Raw genomic sequence first — 18,865 nt, forward strand, 5'->3', positions numbered from 1 at the left:
GAGGAGGTGGTACGCCGCCCAGGCCGGGCAGTGGGGGAGGAGGGGCGGCACGCCGCCCAGGCCGGGCAGTGGGGGAGGAGGGGGCGGCACGCCGCCCAGGCCGGGCAGTGGGGGAGGAGGTGGTATGCCGCCCAGGCCGGGCAGTGGGGGAGGAGGTGGTACGCCGCCCAGGCCCGGCAGTGGGGGAGGAGGGGGCGGCACGCCGCCCAGGCCCGGCAGTGGGGGAGGGGGTGGCACGCCACACAAGCCGGGCAGTGAGGGAGGGGGTGGCACACCGCCTAGGCTAGGCAGTGGGGGGCAAGGGGGCGGCATGCTGGGTAGTGGTGGTGCGGGAGGGGGAGGAGGTGGTGGTGACGGGGTAAGAGGAAGACCAGTGCTAGGCGGGGAGATGCAGTGCTCTGGTGAAGTGGAGCACGTTGCTAGCTGGCAGAGTGAGATGTTCTCTGCAGTCCGCCGTGGCCCCCGTGGAGGTGCTGTTGTCTCCGGCAGGCAGGCTGTCGTAGCAAAGCGCTGAGCTGCTCTCGGAGACTCTCCTAAATCGGTGTCGGTCTGAGTACTTTCGCTCACTCTCTCAGCTGATCCCCTTTGCTCTGCGTTTTGTTTGTTTGGACCCTTCTTTATGAATAACAGTCTCTCCATGACTTCTTCAACGCTGTTCCCTTGGACTGTAACAATCATGTATTTAAATCAAGGTTAGGGGAAAAAAATGTAAACTAAACATTATCAAATACTAGTCGAACTTTCTTTCGAGCAATTTATCTGCAGCTATATGACCATCCCACAAGTTTCTTCGGTTACATTACAGAAACCTACAGAACTGATCTGTGCTGCAATGAGCTTTTCCTACTGAGCTTGTTGCAGGAGCTGGGCCTTGCATGTTAAAAACACTTTTGTGTACATAAATGGCGCTGCCCAACAATGAAGGCCAGATCCAATACCAACTGCAATCAGCAGAAAGACTACTATTGACTTCAATAGGTTTCGGATTAGAGTAAACTCTGGGATTCATTTGTAGAATCATAGAAGATTAGGGTTGGAAGGGACCTCAGGAGGTCATCTAGTCCAACCCCCTGCTCAAAGCAGGACCAACCCCAACTAAATCATCCCAGCCTGGGCTTTGTCAAGCCGGGCCTTAAAAACCTCTAAGGATGAAGATTCCACCACCTCCCTAGGTAACCCATTCCAATGCTTCACCACCCTCCTAGTGAAAGTTTTTCCTAATAGCCAACCAAGACCACCCCCACTGCAATTTTGAGACCATTGTTCCTTGTTCTGTCATCTGCCACCACTGAAAACAGCTTAGCTCCATACCTCCCTGGAACCCCCTTCAGGTAGTTGAAGGCTGCTATCAAATCCCCCCTCATTCTTCTCTTCAGCAGACTAAATAAGATCAGTTCCCTCAGCCTCTCCTCATAAGTCATGTGCCCCAGCCCCCTAATCATTTTGTTGTCCTCCACTGGACTCTCTCCAATCTGTCCACGTCCTTTCTGTAGAGAGGAGCCTAAAACTGGACACACTACTCCAGATGTGGCCTCATCAATGCCAGATAGAGGGGAATAATCACTTCCTTTGATCTGTTGACGATGCTCCTACTCATGCACCCCAATATGCCGTTAGCCTTCTTGGCAATAAAGGCACACTGTTGACTCATATCCAGCTTTTTGTCCACTCTAACCCCCAGGTCCTTTTCTGCAGAACTGCTCCTTTGTCAGTTGGTCTCCAGTCTGTAGCAGTGCATGGGATTCTTCTGTCCTAAATGCAGGACTCTGCACTTGTCCTTGTTGAACCTCATCAGATTTCTTTTGGTCCAATCCTCCAATTTGTCTAGGTCACTCTGTATCCTAGCCCTACCCCTCAGCATATCTACCACTCCCCCCACCTTAGTGTCATTTGTAAACTTGCTGAGGGTGCAATCCACCCCATCCTCCAGATCATTAAAGAAGATGTTGAACAAAACTGGCCCCAGGACCAACCCGTGGGGCACGCCGCTTGTTACCTGCTACCAACTAGACATCGAGCCGTTGATCACTACCTGTTGAGTTGATGATCCAGCCAGCTATCTATCCACCTTATAATCCATTCATCCAACCTAAACTTCTTTAACTTGCTGGCAAGCCCATATCAAAAGCTTTGCTAAAGTCAAGGTATATCACGTTCACCACTTTCCTCACATCCACACAGCCAGTCATCTCATCATAGAAGACAATCAGGTTGGCCAGGCATGACATGACCTTGGTGAATCAATGCTGCCTATTCCTGATCATCTTTCTCACCCCCAAGTGTTTCAAAATAGAGACAAGGACTTTGGCCTGGTCTACACTGGCAATAGAGGTCAACGTAAAGTCACTTACGTTGATCTCCGAACACCTGCGTCTCCACTGGCACTACTGTTAAGTCGACCTAAGTCACGGCAAAAGTCAACTTAATAAGACCACCTCTGCAAGTGGCGTAATGCCTAATTCGAATTTATTAATTCGATTTAGTGTCAGTGTAGACACAACTTCACTTAAATCGACTTTATTGGCCTCCGGGAGGTATCCCACAATGCCCCCTTGTGACCGCTCTGGGCATTCGTGCTGTTCTGTACTGGGGTCACGCTACCAGGAAATGTCCTCTCCACTCAAGCCCCGGGAAAATTTGAATTTTCATTTCCTGTGCTGCCAGCGTGGAAAGAGTACTCCTCATGGCTAATATAAAGCCCAAATGCGCTCCAGCATGAAGTCGACCAGAGGTCTTAGATCTCATTGGTCTGTGGGGCGAGGAGTCAGTTCTGGCTCAGCTCAGAGCCAGCAAAAGGAATCTGGACATTTATGGGAAGATATACCAGGGCATGCTGGAGAAGGGACACAAGAGGGACGTGCAGCAGTGCCGCGTGAAGATCAAGGAGCTGTGTCAGTCATATCAGAAAGCCAGGGAAGCTAACAGTTGTTCTGGCTCCTCGCCCAAAACATGCCATTTCTACGATGAGGTGCGTGCAATTCTCGGTGGCGATCCCACCACAGTGCTGCCCCGCAGCATCAATACCTCCGCTAGGTCACAGTCCATGGACAACGATGAGGAATCCGTGGACAAGGAGGAGGCTGAGGAGAGCAGGGTGCATGAGAGCAGGGTGTCCGCAGTTCCCCTATGTAAAGGACACAGCGAGCAAACCCCTCTGGGATGTCAGGAATGGAATGAGGGTCTGTGTTTGCCCTGTGCACTACATGGGGAGTATTGTCTACATTGTTGCAGTTGTATCATTTTCTTCACTCTGCTAACAATGGGTACCTTGTGATTTTTTTTTCATTCTGTAGACACCTCGGCCTTGGCCCCACCCTCAAGAAATGCTGCGAAAAGACTATCGCAGATTAGAAAGAGAAAAAAAACCCAAGAGATGACATGTTTGGCGAGCTCATGAATGCCTCAGTGGCCACAGAGACCAAGCTCAGAGCGTGATGGCTGACCTTGTCCCAGAATATGGACATGGACAGGGAGAGTTGCAGAGAAATGCAGGAGCATGATAGCAGTATCACGCAGGAGATGCTGCGAATCATGCAGGACCAGGCAGACATGCTCTGGAGGCTTGTTGTGCTTCAGGAGGAGCGGAGGCATAGACAGAGTCCCGCTGCAGCCCCTCCATAATGCTCCTCAACCGAGGGCTTTGCTGCCCTCCCCCTCCCCCGCCCCCAAGAGGTCTTGGAGGAGATTGGCCAGGCTGCAGAAAGCAGCGGTGGACACGCTGACAGCTGGCCAACAAGCTACCACACTACCCCTTGAGACAGTGAATGAACACTCCCCACTTCCCCCATGACTTGAATGTTCATAAATTAAAGTTTGTATCATTTCAACACATTTCTTTATTAAATCATATCTTGTTCTGGAGGGATTTGGAGGATACAGATATCGATTGTGGGGCAATGTTCACCAAAGGCAAACAACATACAGGAGCAGAAATCAGTTCTGCATCTCATTGCAGAACCTGGTTTTCAAAGCTTCCCAAATGCAAAGCGCTCCGTGGTTAGCTCTCAGCGTACTGCTGGCATCTGGCTGCTCATAATTGGTGGCCAGTCTTTCTGCTTCCACAGCCCAGTCCTGGGGAACCTTTCACCCTTCGCTTCACACACATTATAAAGAACACAGAATGCAGATATCACGGAAGGGAGGCTCTTTTCACTCATGTCCAGCCTAGTGAGGAGACTCCTCCATCTACCCTTTAAATGCCCAAAGGCACATTCTACAACCATTCTGCAGCTGCTTAACCTGTTATTAAAACACTCCTTGTCGTTGTCAAGGTGCCCGATGTACGGCTTCTTTAGCCAAGGGAGCAAGGGGTAAGCAGGATCCCCCAGGATCACTATGGGCATTTCCGCACCCCCGATGTGAATTTTTTGGTACGGGAAAAAAGTGCCCACCTGCATACTAGAGAACAGACCCAAATTACGACATATGCGTACATCATGCACCTTCCCAGACCATCCCACATAGATGTCGGTGAAACGACCCGTGATCCACAAGGCCCTGCAGGACCATGGAAAAGTACCCCTTGAGGTTTATTTGCTAGGTGGGCAGGCGCTAAGATAGGGATGTGCGTCCCATCAATTGCCCCCCTGCAGTTTGGGAACCCCATCGTGGCAAACCGTCCACTATGTCCTGCACATTTCCCAAAGTCACTATCCTTCGTAGCAGAAGTCTATTGATGGCCCTGCATACTTGAATCACGGAGGTGCCCACTGTAGATTTACCAACTTCGAATTGATTCCCAACCGAGCGGTAACAGTCGGGGGTTGCCAGCTTCCACAGAGTGATGGCGACTCTCTTCTCCACTGTCACAGCTTGTCTCAAGCGAGTATTCACATGCTTCAGAGACGGGGCCAGCTCTGAGCACAGTTCGAGGAAAGTTGCCTTTCGCATACGAAAGTTTTGCAGCCACTGGTCATCATCCCACAGCAGCATAATGATGCGGTCCCACCAGTCTGTGCTTGTTTCCCTGGACCAGAACCGGTGCTCCACGGACTACAGATGATGCATTACTGCCTGCAGCAATTGTGAATTGTTCTGCTCGATTGCTTGTAGCAGTGCAGACTCGGTGGCATCGCTGTTGCCTGTGCTTCGGCTTCTTGCTCTACTTCGAAAATACTCGATGATAAGCCGCGATGTATTTGTGACGCTCACAATTATAGTGCACAGTTGAGCTGGCTCCATGTCTCTGCAGCAATGGCGAGCGCGCAGAGTAAAAAAAAGGCGCAAAAACAGTTTTCCTGTTTGTTTGGGGAAAGAAGGAAGGGGGAAGCAGCGTTGCATCATGGGACGATGACACACGTCCCAACAGCCACCGTGGCTAGTTGCACTGTGGGATAGCTACCCACATTGCACTGCTTTGAAAGTCGAAATAAGCGTGGTGCGTGTGGACGCATGAGACCTGCACAAACAGCGTAGTGTGTACACACTGCTGCGACTTCTAAAAATTGGCTGCTGAAAGTCGACTTTAAGTAAGTCGACTTCACTCAACAGTGTAGACATACCCTTAGTCTACAGTACAAAGTTTTGCCAGTGTAGCTATGTTAGCTGGGAGCGTTCAAAAAATCACGCCCTCTAACCAACATAGCTATGCCAGCAAAAAATTTGGGAGAGATGCAACTATGTCAACAGAAGAGTGCTTCTGTAGGCTAAGTTAATATCATTCAGGGAGGTGGTGTACCTATGATGGCAGAACTACTTCTGTTGACCTATGCTGTATTTCCAGTAGGGGGCTCTGCTGCCAGAGCTATACTGGTAAAGGCTCTGTAGTATAGACAAGGCCAAGGAGTGAAATCCAGATTCCAGTGACTTCAACAGGGCCAGCATTTCACCCAAGGACTTCAGCATAGACTACATATTTATTTTTTCCTTGAGTTCTGTTCAATTCTTAGTGGATTCCATAATGGAAGTAATTTATATTTGTAAATTTGTAATTTAATACATTTGATTTTGGGGAGTTGTAAGGGGCAAAGCCTGAAGTATCAGTCAAGTTGTTCTTACTGTCATTTGCAAGCAAAATGGCTCTGTTTGCTAAGATTTCCAAGGATTCCCACAACAATAGGTTGGAGTGATGAGAAGGTTCCAAATGCAAAAGGGTCTGGAGAATGGACAGCAGTTGGATGGCGACTGGAGAGCTGCTTACCTGAAATGCAAGACAGTTTCCTATTAATTGAATCCTCTCCCTTTCAAACAGCATAAAGCACCAACTTCTGGTCTCCGGGGATGGTTCCTGTTATTGCCACTGCAGAACAGTATCCCCAAAGTAGGTCCTACTCACTTTATTGAAAAGACACGAAAAGACCTCATGGTGATTGTTCATGTCAATCCCATCAAATATCTTTAACAATTCCTCATCGTCTTCTGCCTTGGATTCCTCAAATGTCTCACACTGGATAAGCAGGTCCTCATCCTCGATATCTCTACAATATCACAACATTCGTTTTTAATTGGAGAGCATATAGCACCAATTCTAGTTGAAACTTCTCTGTTTGTGTTGTTTGTATTTCTTCACCCGCCAACCTGAGTATTCACTGCTGAAATTACCCTTCCCTTATTATTTAGAAAGGAGCCAATCCCACTGTGGAGGACCTTCCTCTGCAAGTAACCCCCTGAAATCAATGGGACAGCTTGCAGAGTAAGGTATTACACAAGGTAAAGAAGTGTGGCCAAATCTGATCCCATACGCATTTGTGAGCAGAGGCAGTAAAAATCTGCTTGGAGTTTTGACAATATTAAGACATTTCCCTTTTTAATTCTGGCATCAAGTGAAAGGGGAAATGCTTTGCAAAAACAATCTTTAAAACTGTCCCAGTTAAAACTGTGGTCAGTGTGGCTGTGGCAAAACTTGTTTTGTTTAACACCTCCCTGGCCCCAAATTAAAAACCAAAAAAGCCAGGTAAGCTAGGCTTTAAGCCATGTTGACTTAAAACTTCTTGAGTTTCATTTTACAACAGTTGCACCCTTTCTACACTAGCCAGGCAAGCCATGTTTAAAGAGTTACTGTAGATTGAAGAGGTTTGAAACAGTATTTAATACCATATGATTTCCATCCCTGGGTTATATGATCCCTGACTACAAATTCCAGTACATTCCAGTCAGGGCATAGGTGCTGGAATAGCGGAGCTGGGGGAAGGGGGATGGGCAGGTGCTGCCACACCCATTGGCTTGAAGTGGTTTCTATTATTTATAGTTTGGTTCATAGGCTCTCAGCAGCCCCACTATAATAAATTGTTCCAGCACTACTGAGTCAGGAGGGCCGGATCCACAGAAACAACTGTGTCTGAACATGGTGACAGCTAGCATGGGTCTGATCCTCTTGTTGGATGGGTCTTCCAGTCTACGGAATTGCAGAAAGTTCTAGAAAGTGTCTAAACTCTTGGATATATGGATTTTGCATTATTATTATTAGTAGTAGCAGTAGCATTCAGATTCAATGTGCTAGATGTTGTGCCGACATACTGGGAAAAACCCACATTTCTCACTCCACCTGTAGCTGTGAATTTTCACTATCCAGGTAGGTGGTAATTCTGTGCTAGGTGGTGATTTTTAGCTTATCTTTCAACAACACTAAAATGAAATTGTCTCTTAAAAATGGATTCCAAAATGAATGAAAAAAAAGGCAAAAAAAGATTTACATGAGTATTACAGTCTGAGTTCAATTTACCACCTCCGTTGGCTTTCTGTGTCACTGAGCCTGATTTTCTAGAGCAGGGGTGGCCAATCCGCGGCTCGCGAGCCGAATGCGGCTCTTTGGTCATACAAATGTGGCTTGCGGCTCCTTGAAATTGCCAAGCTTTTTGGTGAGGGTAAGAGAGGAGAAGAAACTGAAAAGGTAAATGTGGCTTTTTGCGGCTCTTCGTCTCTGACTGGTTGGCCATCCCTGTTCTAGAGCTTCTGTGCCATGGAAGCCTGATAGATTTTGAATCTGGAACCTCCTCTGTAGTATTTACAATGTGACAGGAACCAGAGTAAATTGGATGATGGGTTTCTCTCTCTCTCTCCCCCACGCCCTCCCTCCCTCCCTCCCTTTTATTTGTGGGATGTGGAGGAAGTATTCTTGTTGTTTTAAAGCACAACTGTGTTGATAAATCAGAAACAAGCCATAAAAGGCAAATTGGAGGGGTATGGCAAGGGAGAAAATCTTTTTAAAGGAAATCAGATTTTGGATTTTTAATCCATCTTTTTTATTAACTATGCAACACAAAAATACGTCAAAAGGTTGCCTAGAGCGAGAATCAAATCGTAAAAGGAAAACATTGATGCATCTGCCTCCCCTCACTTAGGGCTTAACCTGAAAGGTGCTGATCACTTTAGCTCCAATCCAGTAAAACACATCAGGACTGATTCAAAGCCTATGGAAGTCAATGGAAACATTCCCTTTGACTTCTATGGGCTTTGGCTTAGGCCTTTAAACATATTCTTAACTGTAAGAATGCAGTAGTTTGCTTGACTTTAACAGGACTACAGTCATAGGCTGAAAGCTAGGCATATGCACAGGATCAGGGCCTTACAACTCAGAATTTCGATCTGGAACTAGATTTCAAACACTCTGGAATTTGGGGTGCTTGGATCCTAGATTTTGATTTAGCGAAAGGAGCAATTTACAAAATTAAGATCAAGGTTCAGATCTGGAACACTGCAAAAGTTTGGGGTTGTGTGCTTCTTGGTTTTTTGTTCCGGCCCATGGTTAACATGAAGCGGGCAAGAAATTAAATACCACAGAAAAGTGAAAGGCAGTGGTTTTTATATCTCTAACCAGGAGAGAACTCAGAAAAGAAGCATTGAAAATATAGATAAGTCAAAGTTTTTATTTTTTAAAAAGATTCAAAATAAAAATAAAATGTGTATAAAGTGAAAGAATTGCTAAAATAAGTGCAAAGTATTTCTATGGTTGTATCAAAATGAATCACATTATAAAGTAAAGTTTAAAAGAAGAAAAACTTACCTTAGCTTAGTTAAAATATCCAACAACTGAAGGCCTGATGAAGGAAAATAAAAAGTGTTGTCATTCTAACCGACTGGCTGTTAGGCACTTCTATAAGGGGTTTGTATCTGAATAAAGCCTAACATTTCCCAGGTGCAAATGATTAAATTGCTATTTAAAGTAGCATTTTTAATTATTACCAAGATGCCTTAATTCTTCTCTTGGACTCTATAATCATTCTATATTGCAAAGCTGTGCAGAAAAGTTAAAAAAAATTAAGGCTCCTATTCTGCAAAGTACTACTGACTGCTGTGAGCAGTTGTACTGTCTTCAACAGAACTACTCAGAATGGGTAAAGTAAAGCATAAATGTTTGCAAAATTGGGACATAGAAAAGAGAATGTTCATTCAAAAGAGCTTTGGTCCCAATCTTGCAAATATTTGTACATGTGGGCAATACCCTTGAGCTAAGTATCTGCTGGATCAGGACTTTAGTTTACAATGTTGGGAAAAACCTAGGTGTATTATCCCCACGTGCACATAAAGTTTCTTAAAATGGAATATTTTAACATCTCTCTCATTGTATCCGACATTCCTTATGTTCAAGCAATTAGAGTATACTATATTCTTAAATCACAGGCTACACTTTATGGGCTAAACTGAGTCCTGGCAAAAGAAAGCACAACTCCCATTAACTGTGAGAGGAGTTGCATCAGATCTCAGTTTGGCCTTGTATTACCGAGGCCATGTCTACACTACAAAATTATGTTCACCTAACTTACGTCGGCTTACAGCAACCGCAGTTATCAAATCGCTTGTATCACTTGGCTCCTTGTGTCGGCGGTGTGTGTCCTCACCAGGAGCGCTTATATCGGTTGTATTGTCAGTGTGGGGCATTGTGGGACAGCTCCTGAAAGCCAGTCACAGTCGACATAAGTAACGCAGTGTCTCCACCAACACTGCATTAACCTAACTACATCAACTGTGACTCTATGCCACTCGGGGAGGGGGTGTTATTAAATCGGCACAGAGAAGCACTTACATCGGCAGGAGCCAGATTTAAGTGAAGACACTCCCACAACTAGGTTGACGTAAGGCAGTTTACATCAACCTAACCATGTCATGTAGAGCAGGCTTGAATAAAGACTGGGTTGCTCCAGATATGAGTTGATTATATTAGCTCATGGAATAGAGGTTACAGTATGTATAGGGTAGATTAAGCTGGAATTCTGTTAGCATACAAGAAGAAAAGATGAATTTTATGTGAAAAAGAAGAACAAAACTGGGAATAATGGGATTAAAGAAAGTTTATCAAAGCTAAAAAAAACAGGCAAAGGCTACTGCACTAGCTATAGGTTAGGCTCATTATTGGTGTCTCAGCAATTTGTGCAACTTTTTTTGTTTTCATTTAACTATTCACTGGTATTTTGAAAACCTAGCACAGAAGTGGCCCGTGTTTAAGGGTTTAATTCTTTTGATAAAGTTATATCCAGCCAACTTTCTTACCTATAAACTCATTTCTAAGTTGCGTCCTGGCTTTTAGTTCTTCAGTCCCCAGGATCACGGCATTAATAACACTCAGCAGCGTTATCATGTAAGGCACGTTATCCGTAGCTGAGAGCTCATTCATTATGACACTGAACCGATACTGCTGGTTCTTCACAGTCTGTTAACACACAAGTGATACTGTAGACATTCCAAATCCGAAACTTTTTTTCCCTTTAAAAGCAGACTCTAAAACAAAATCAGTATCTTCACTCCTCATTGGCATATCTCACTAAACATGAGAAAGGAAAATGTGTGGGAGAGACAACTCCTTCAATCACTGAGCAGACTTCTAGTCAGCAGAGAGAGTAAATGGAAACTGATCACTTGCATTGGAAAGCTTCTCTCTTTGACCTTTCGTGAGACTCCTTCCTGCTCCCGGATACAGCCATGCAGGGCTGGGTTTTGTAGCCACAGACACAGTATCTTTGCTCTTTTTGAGGGTTTTCCACTGATGCTGGTAGGCCTGCCACAAGGGTCCTTAAGACTTGCAGCCACCTGCCTCTAGCTGACATTGTGCAGCCACTCAACCTTCTGCTGACAAAGAAGGCAGCTTTTTTTTTTGGTGACTTGCTACAAAGCTCAGTCTTTAAGTCCCTGACTCTCTAACCAGAATGATGCAACTTGGTCCATATGCCTGTGCTGTGCCCCCAGGTGGAGGGGTGCATCCAACTGCAGGATCAGAGCCAAAATAAGAGATCCCCCTGGTCTACCTATCACATGGAGAACTAGATGATAACACTATATAGTACTCTATAAGGCAATAATGCACTTGCCTTATAATGGTCCAGAGCATCCAAAGCCAGGGCATGCCCATCCACTGAGTAAATGCAGAGTGCAGCTAGCAGGTCAAACACCTGTTTTTTGACCATGACATTAGATGTGTCCAGTGCTGCAAAAAAAGAGAAATTGTATATTAGTGTATACTTCTCTGAAACGCCATCAACATCCATAGTCTGTGACATACACCAGCAATAGACTTGTGGCTTGCATGGGTGCCAGTGGTACAGGAAGAGTTTGCAGTGAGATTCAAATACCTGGACACTGAAGATCTGTACATTTTATTTCAAATTCACAAAAATGGTTCGCTTTCTGGAAAAGCAGGAGAAATGTTGCAGGTTTTTGTTTGAACAGTCGTATTCTTTGAGTTTAAATGGGTCCACTATGAATTGCTCTAGTAAGCCATCCTATATTTCTGCTTCACCTTTCCCTGTGTGTTCCACAGTGCATTGGCCAGGATACCCTATTGATCTTTTACATCGCAGCAAAGAGATTGTTTTCCTGACTAACCCTACAAATACTCCTACTTCCAGTGAAACATGTCCATTCCTATATTTGTATTGCTGTTAGGAAGGACAAGCCTTTTCTTTTTTGGGAGGCTAAAAAGGAAGATCACTTTAAAATAGAAAAGCAGAGCAAACAAGCTTATCAAACAGTGGAGGTTTTAAATAGCTATAAGTAATGTGTTTCTAGATATGGCAATGATATTAGTAGTATAGAGTAACATTAGAGACCTGAGCTAAAATCAGGGCCTCCTTCTGGTTAGCACTGTACAAACTAATAGTAAGAGCTGCCTTGAAGAACTTAAATCTAAATAGCCAAGACACACACAGGAAGGAAGAAAGAATTATCCTAATTTTACAGATGTAAACTAAGGCATAGAGAAAGTAAGTGACTTTCTCGAGGTCACACAGGGAAATCTGTGGTAGCACCAGGTATAGAACTTGGATGTTCTGAGTCTTAACCACAGGGACACCCTTCTTCTTTGTCAATTGTAGCCATTTGATTAATTCTCCACACTCTGCTTTTTGACTTGATAAAAAAAAAGTGACAGATGTCTGCCTGCCAGATGAAGTTAGAGAGGTAAGAAACCACTAGTTCCTATGTTATCCAAGGACAGAGTATGTCCCTGACACTTTGTTGGCAAAACATGAAAGACTTTGGTGTGGAAATGGGTCCAAATATTTCTTCTCTGCCCATATACCAGAAATGGGGGAAAATGGTATTTAAAAGCAGTGTTTTTTAGAGGACAAAATCCCTGTTTTATTAAATTGGTAGACATCAGAATAGCCTCTAATGTCCTTGTGAGAAAGCTACTAAAGCCCTATGATATTTAAAAGGCAATAGAATGATACAAGTATAAAAAACTCTTTAATATGTGAAATAATATGTTCAGAGTGGAGCTGGTAACTAAGCAACAAGAAGCCTTATTGTGAAGCTGATGTGTGTATGTTTAAGAGGAACAATAAACGTTCTTACCTTGAGAGAGTTTTCTAACGTAGCCTTCATTGCTGACAATGTATTCGATCCCCTTGTGGGAGTTCATGAGAGCTCGCACACAGTTAATGCAGGTGAGCTGAAGCAGGGCATCAGAAATCCTGGATACTCCTCTTCCAGAGAGCCTGTCCAGGGCCTCTAAGAGCAGATCTAGGCCACTCAGCTCCAGGAACTGGACCATCCAGGTGTCATCGCTGCTCTCCAGTCGCTTCTTGAGACCAGAGTAGTTCACTACTGAGGGGATTTGTAGGAGGCGAATGCATAACTCTGGCTCTGCATTTTCCAGGTTGGCCTCTGACTGGTCAGTTTCCTGCGGCCCAAGTTTCTCCTTTATGGCAGCCCATTTCTTATGGGTACCTTCCTTCTTGAGAGACATCATGAATAATCTCTCCTTTAAAGGAAATGAAAAGACAAAGTGAGAAATATTTGGATTTGGCAACAGCTCCTCAAATTTAGGGCATTTCCCATGGTGATCAGAGACTTAAATCACAGATATTGAAGGTCTTTATTTATTCTCAAGCCAAGACTCAAGTGCCCAGCAGGTACACTGATCAGCTGGAAGAGTAGCTCTCTAGCTATTGGAAGAAGATACTATTGCATTTAATCCACTCACCTTACGACCAATCACTGCAATGTGTTCAGACTGGTTTAACCATTAGAACATCAAAGACAGTAATCCATGGTTTTAAAAGTAATTAATTTGCATCACTCCATAACCCCTTGCTAGGTTTCACACAATGGAAAAGATGGTGATGTAAGGGCTGTATTATCAGGTGTTGGTATTTTCCTTTAGTTTTGTGTTCTTGCAGAAGATTAAATGAGAGCATCTCCTAGGTTTTGTTGAAAAGAACTGGTTGAAGAATGTCTGGGTTCTCCTGCCCTTCTCCACCCAGAAAATTTTTCATCTAAATTTTCCACAGAAATTTTCTTGTTTCTTGGGCAAAAATTCAAATACTGAAAATTTCTGACAGAAAAGCAAAATATTAAGGGGGGCGGGGGGTGGGGGGGGTGGATTTTTTTTGTTTTTTATAAAAAATTTCCACAGAAAACAAACACTTGTTTTTGCAACACAAACAAACAAACAAAAAATCCCCCCAAATCCCACAGCTTTGGTCAAACCCTAATTTTCCATCATTAAATAGCTTTGATGGAAAAATTCTGACCAGCCCTCCTGCTGGATTTGTTTGGGTCAGATGTGGTCTTATCTATACTGTTTAAAAAAAAAAAAGAGTAAAAGAAAAATGCCAAATCTAATAATAGTTTATATTAATTGTTTTTAATTCAATATACACAAGGGTTTAGTATGTGGATTTAAATACCCCCCCCCCCCCCCCCATGGTGTTTCCAACCCCAATATTGCAGCATGGTGCAAGAGAATGAGAAATGAAAGCAGGTAGGTACTGGAGAGGGGTGAAGCCATTGTCCAAAACCCATGATGTGCCATATGGATTTGTGTTCTCCTTAGAGGAGACAGTGGAAAGAGGAACTGAGAGGGAGTGATGGAAACAGTGTAATGAAAAGCTGATCACACCCTCTCTAAAGGACACAGGCTGAGGAGGGAGTTCTCCTTCTCCTGATACATAGCACAGGCTTCCCTTCAGCTGGAGCAACATTCTTTTGCTTCGTTTTTTATATTTTTTTATATTTTTTTAATTGAACCACCCTTGGAAAACACTTGAGCTCAATTCTGAGACCTGCAACAGCTCCACTGTGCCACTCTGTTAGCACAAAGTGACTACATACCTGGCTTAAACTGCCAGCTGGGGAGTCTCCTAATGTAGAAAGAATATCAGCATGGTGTAAAGTGGACCTAGGGGATGTGCAGGAGCAAGGGGGAGTGTGGCCGGCTGTGCTGTGATCTGGCAGAGCATAGTCTGATGGTCACTGTATCTATGAGATAGTTTAGGCCAGGGCAACCTCATGGCTGTTCTAATCTATGCTGGGGGGCCAGACTTGCCCTCAGCTGCCTTAGGAGTAGCAACCACTTCCTTTATGGCTTCCCTACCTCTGCAACACTCAGCAGAGGTTGGACATAGCAGAGGATAGAACCCAGCAAGGCTTTAAATTACAGGGGAAAAAATGGTTTGTGAACTTCAACTAGTTTTGCAAATCCTCAAATAGATTTTCCAAATCTTTAACTCTACAAGGTTCATGCTTCCTTGCCAGAAAGAACAGTCAACCTGCTAAGCCTGGCTTCATTGTTCAAGCTAAGCCAAGTACACAAGGTAAACAATCAGCACAGACCTATCCTGTCTATTTGTCTGTCCATGCATTTATGAACATTGGAAAGTAAAAATTCTTTCAGTTCCAATAATCTCTGGTTATATTTCCATACATGCATAACTAATAATATGTTTAAAAATATATGATTATGGCATCTGAGAGTTTCCCTTTTACTGTTTTTAGATCCCACCAGAGCTGAGTTGTTTTACAGTTTGTAAGTGCTCAGAACATGCTCTTGAACTCAGTTTGATCATATGCTATTACAAATGTTTTCTATTCCTTTGTTTCTTTTTGACTGATATGGACAGTTAAGTTGGTAACGGTGTCCTAATGCCTTCCTCTTCTGTTCTAATTGGACATCACTTGCAAAATGTGCTATTTGCATATTATATGTGAAAGTGCAATGGGTTGTATGCTGAAGACCTGCACTGTCAGGATATTATAACAGCAGTAAGCCTTATGGGGTACCTCATTTTAAGGCTCTTCTACCATAAGGACCTAGTCTGCAGCAGGCATTCTATTTGCAGCAAGGAGGCAAAGAGATTGAATCCCCTCAGAGCAATGTCAAAATAGAATCAGGATCGAGTCACTCATGAGAGCATCGGACACCTTTTAAATGAGGTCAGTGGCTCTCAACCAGAGGTACGTGTACCCCTGGAGGTAGGCAGAGGTCTTTCAGGGGTACATCAACTCATCTAGATATTTGCCTAGTTTTACAACAGGGCTACATAAAAAGCACTAGCGATGTAAGAAGAATATCTGCATGGTGTAAAGTGGACCTGAGGATGTGCTGGGGCGTGTGTGAGAGGAGTGTGGCCGGCTATGATCTGGCAGAGCGTGGTCTGATGCTCACTGTATCTATGAGATAGTTTAGGCCAGGGCAACCTCATGGCTGTTCTAATCTGTATCTAATCTACATAATCAGTATAAACTAAAATTTCATACAGACAGTGACTCGTTTATACTGCTCTATACACTGAAATATAAGTACAATATTTATATTCCAATTGGTTTAATTGAGTAAAAAATGAGAAAGGAATCCATTTTTCAGTAATAGTGTGCTGTGACACTTTTGTATTTTTATGTCTGATTTTGCTAGCAAGTAGTTTTTAAGTGAGGTGAAACTTGGAGGTATGCAAGGCAAATCAGACTCCTGAAAGGGGTACAGTAGTCTGGAAAGTTGAAAGCCATTGTGCCAGATTAAAGAGTTTGTCATTTATGCTGCATTTTAGCAGGACAGTTCAAATCAAAATAATAAGGGAATTATCCACCGAGGTCACTGCAAGCTCCAAACTTTGCCATATGGAGTTTCTCTGGCATTGCTCTTGGAGGCCAGGGTTCAGTCCCTAAACTTGGCAGATCTCAGAGACTAATGCTGCCATACAGAGGCCCTGAGCCTCAACGCTGGCTTCTGGTTCCTCACCTGGCCTCCTGGAGTACCTCCCCGCTCGCTGGCTCCCCTAACAACAGCTGTGCTGCCAGGGAATCTCTACTACTCCCAGAATCCCACCTCCCTTGGATAGGGAATTCCATACAGAAAGAGGAAACCACGGTAAATCAGGGCAGTCAGGCCAACAAAATCGGGGAAAAGTGGGATGATGTTGTAAAGAGTGTTCCCCTATTCTAGTCCCTGATAGTTCCCCTTCAGCCACAGAGCATCAACTCAGTGAAACATCCGAAGGCTCACTTCCATACGAACGGGTGAGGGAAAGATGGCACAAAGGTAGCCCCCCTATGTCTATGCTGCTCCTGTTTCAATCCTCTGGGAGCTCATCCTCTCCACTCACAAAGGCAGAAAGACATCAGAGGCCTAGTTGTTTTATAATAATGGATGAAACAGTCACTTTGGTTACAGTAAGTAGCATTCTGTATCCCCACTCGCTAACGTTCTGCAGCACAGGCCACACGTCAGCTGCAGGGCAGCTAGAAACTGAACTGTCCTATGAAAAAATATATTGGGTTGCCAATTTTCGTGATTTGTACCATGTCTTGAATTATTTGAGGTTTCTCTTAAAGTCCCAGCTCCTGGAGTCAAATGATTATACAAGAATCTCCGCTTTCATTAAAATAACCCCAGCAAAGCAATACGGTTTTAGCTCTCCTGGTTGCGGACAAAAGTTTGAAAGCATGAGCCAAGTGTACCCTAATGATTCAAAAGGCAAATAAAAAGCACCCAACATTTATAATTGTTCAAAATAGTCTCATGATTTTAAAGCCAATCTCATGATTTTCTGATGCCTGACTTGTGATTTTTTGAACTTCTGAACAGTGATTACCCCTGTGTTCATTATGCCATTGTACATACAGCCAGGTTTTCAGATTCAGAGGGAACTTTATTGAGGTTGCCATGCCTTTGGAAACCTATATATGTATATATAATGTGTGTGTGTGTATTCACCAGCAACAGGCATTTAAAGCATGCTTTCAGATGTGTCTCCTTGCAGTACGGATGTGTCATTGGAATGGAATGTACTAGATTTGTAACTGCTTGAGCTTTTCAGAACTTTTCCACTTGGATTGACTTCTATTTACAGTAGAATAGCTCTGATTATGCAGCTTGCCAGCCACACCAAAGTCAAAATGTACCGCTTTTAAAACGCCATGCTGGTGAGGGTCTAAGAAGGTGGTGTCGCTGTGCGGAGTTTTACAGAAAAGTTCCCGATATCAATTGCTTATTGGAGCTACAAAGAAAATTTCAGCACTGCTTCATCTCTGTCCCCTTCTCTCTGAGTTCTGCTGACTGAAAAATCGATGGTAACATTGTGAAGAGTGAATAAGCCATTTCAGCACAAACTGTACAGCTAAAAATACACAAACACCAAAAATCCCTTTAAGTGCATCCAGCCTTTTATGATCTGTCATTAGCAACTGAATTCTGTAGTCCTAACTTGGGCAAAATTGCCATGAAATTCACTGGGATGAAGCATCTCCGTGTGCCTCAATTCCTGCCCTATGCTGTGCATCAAAACCACACTCCCTGCAGGGTCTGATGCTAAGCCCATGGAAAGGCTCCAGCTGACTTCAGTGGGCTCTGCACCAGGTGCCCGCTGCAGGCAGGGCTCTCTGTAGCTTTACAGAAGGAGGCAGGGTTCTCCCTAAGGGAAGTAAATAGATAAAAGCACCTCTCCAAATTGCCAGATGACCTCAGTGTTTTATACCGAAGCAGATAAAAGCAAGCCTGCCTCCTCTGCCTGCAAAGCAATGCTAATGGGCTATTGTTTTCCTCAAGCACATATCCTGCTGCTGCAGTGTCTCTTTGGGTGGGGAAGGGTGTGACAAATGGTTTCTGAAGAATTCAAACTATTATGTAAGTTTGTCTTGGCACCTGTAATTGCTACCCACACCTTAATGTTTGTCTAGCTCTAGTTCTGCACATAGAACTTCTCCTGGGAGGAAGGAATGGTCTAATACACAAGGCAGAGGGTGACAATCTGTAGATCTGGGTACTGTTCCTGGCGTTGTGTGACCATGGCTGAGTCTGTGATCTTTCTGAGCCTCAGTTTCTCTTCCTGTAAAGTGGCCGTGATAATACTTTCCTAGATCATCAGAGTGCCTTGAGATTTAATTCCTAAGCATCTGTAAAGTGCTTTGAGATCCTCAGGTGGAAGGGCAAACTCTTACAGTATTGCTCATTCCTATATTTCAGTAAAATGCAGCGTTTGTACAAAATGTAACCGATAATTTCCTTTATATGCCAAGCATATATCTGTAGGCCCAAACTATGCAACCCTTCCTTGGTCCTGACTCACGGGGTCTGACTCCCCTCTCCTTTATTCCAGGGTAAATCAAAACTTACTCCTTCATTGAACTCAGTGAAATTACATGGGGATAAAACTGCTGTTAAGGGAGAGAAGAATCTGTGGCATTGACTTTAATGGGAGTTTTGCGTGAATTAGGGTTG

At 44.1% G+C, this 18,865-nt stretch overlaps 1 protein-coding gene across 2 annotated transcripts in view; it reads right to left on the reverse strand.

Annotated features, from left to right (window-relative positions):
- Positions 1-5,815: 5,815 nt before the first annotated feature.
- The window catches only part of LOC137157603 (inverted formin-2-like), a 33,720-nt gene continuing 20,670 nt past the window's right edge, over positions 5,816-18,865 (reverse strand). The window contains exons 2-7 of one of the 2 annotated variants that reach the window (XM_067554971.1): positions 12,724-13,132; positions 11,241-11,356; positions 10,426-10,585; positions 8,942-8,975; positions 6,275-6,416; positions 5,816-6,139 (exon numbers count right to left, since the gene is read on the reverse strand). In XM_067554971.1, the coding sequence (XP_067411072.1) occupies positions 5,885-6,139; positions 6,275-6,416; positions 8,942-8,975; positions 10,426-10,585; positions 11,241-11,356; positions 12,724-13,120 (1,104 nt within the window). In that variant the 5' untranslated portion in view covers positions 13,121-13,132 and the 3' untranslated portion in view covers positions 5,816-5,884. Of the gene's footprint in view, positions 6,140-6,274; positions 6,417-8,937; positions 8,976-10,425; positions 10,586-11,240; positions 11,357-12,723; positions 13,133-18,865 lie in introns of those variants that run through there. The other variant, XM_067554972.1, reaches the window with a different exon arrangement.

The sequence above is a fragment of the Emydura macquarii genome, unplaced genomic scaffold (assembly GCF_026122565.2).
Source record: "Emydura macquarii macquarii isolate MOO-44397 ecotype Brisbane River unplaced genomic scaffold, CSIRO-AGI_Emac_v2 contig_1551, whole genome shotgun sequence".
Lineage (NCBI taxonomy): Eukaryota > Metazoa > Chordata > Testudines > Chelidae > Emydura > Emydura macquarii.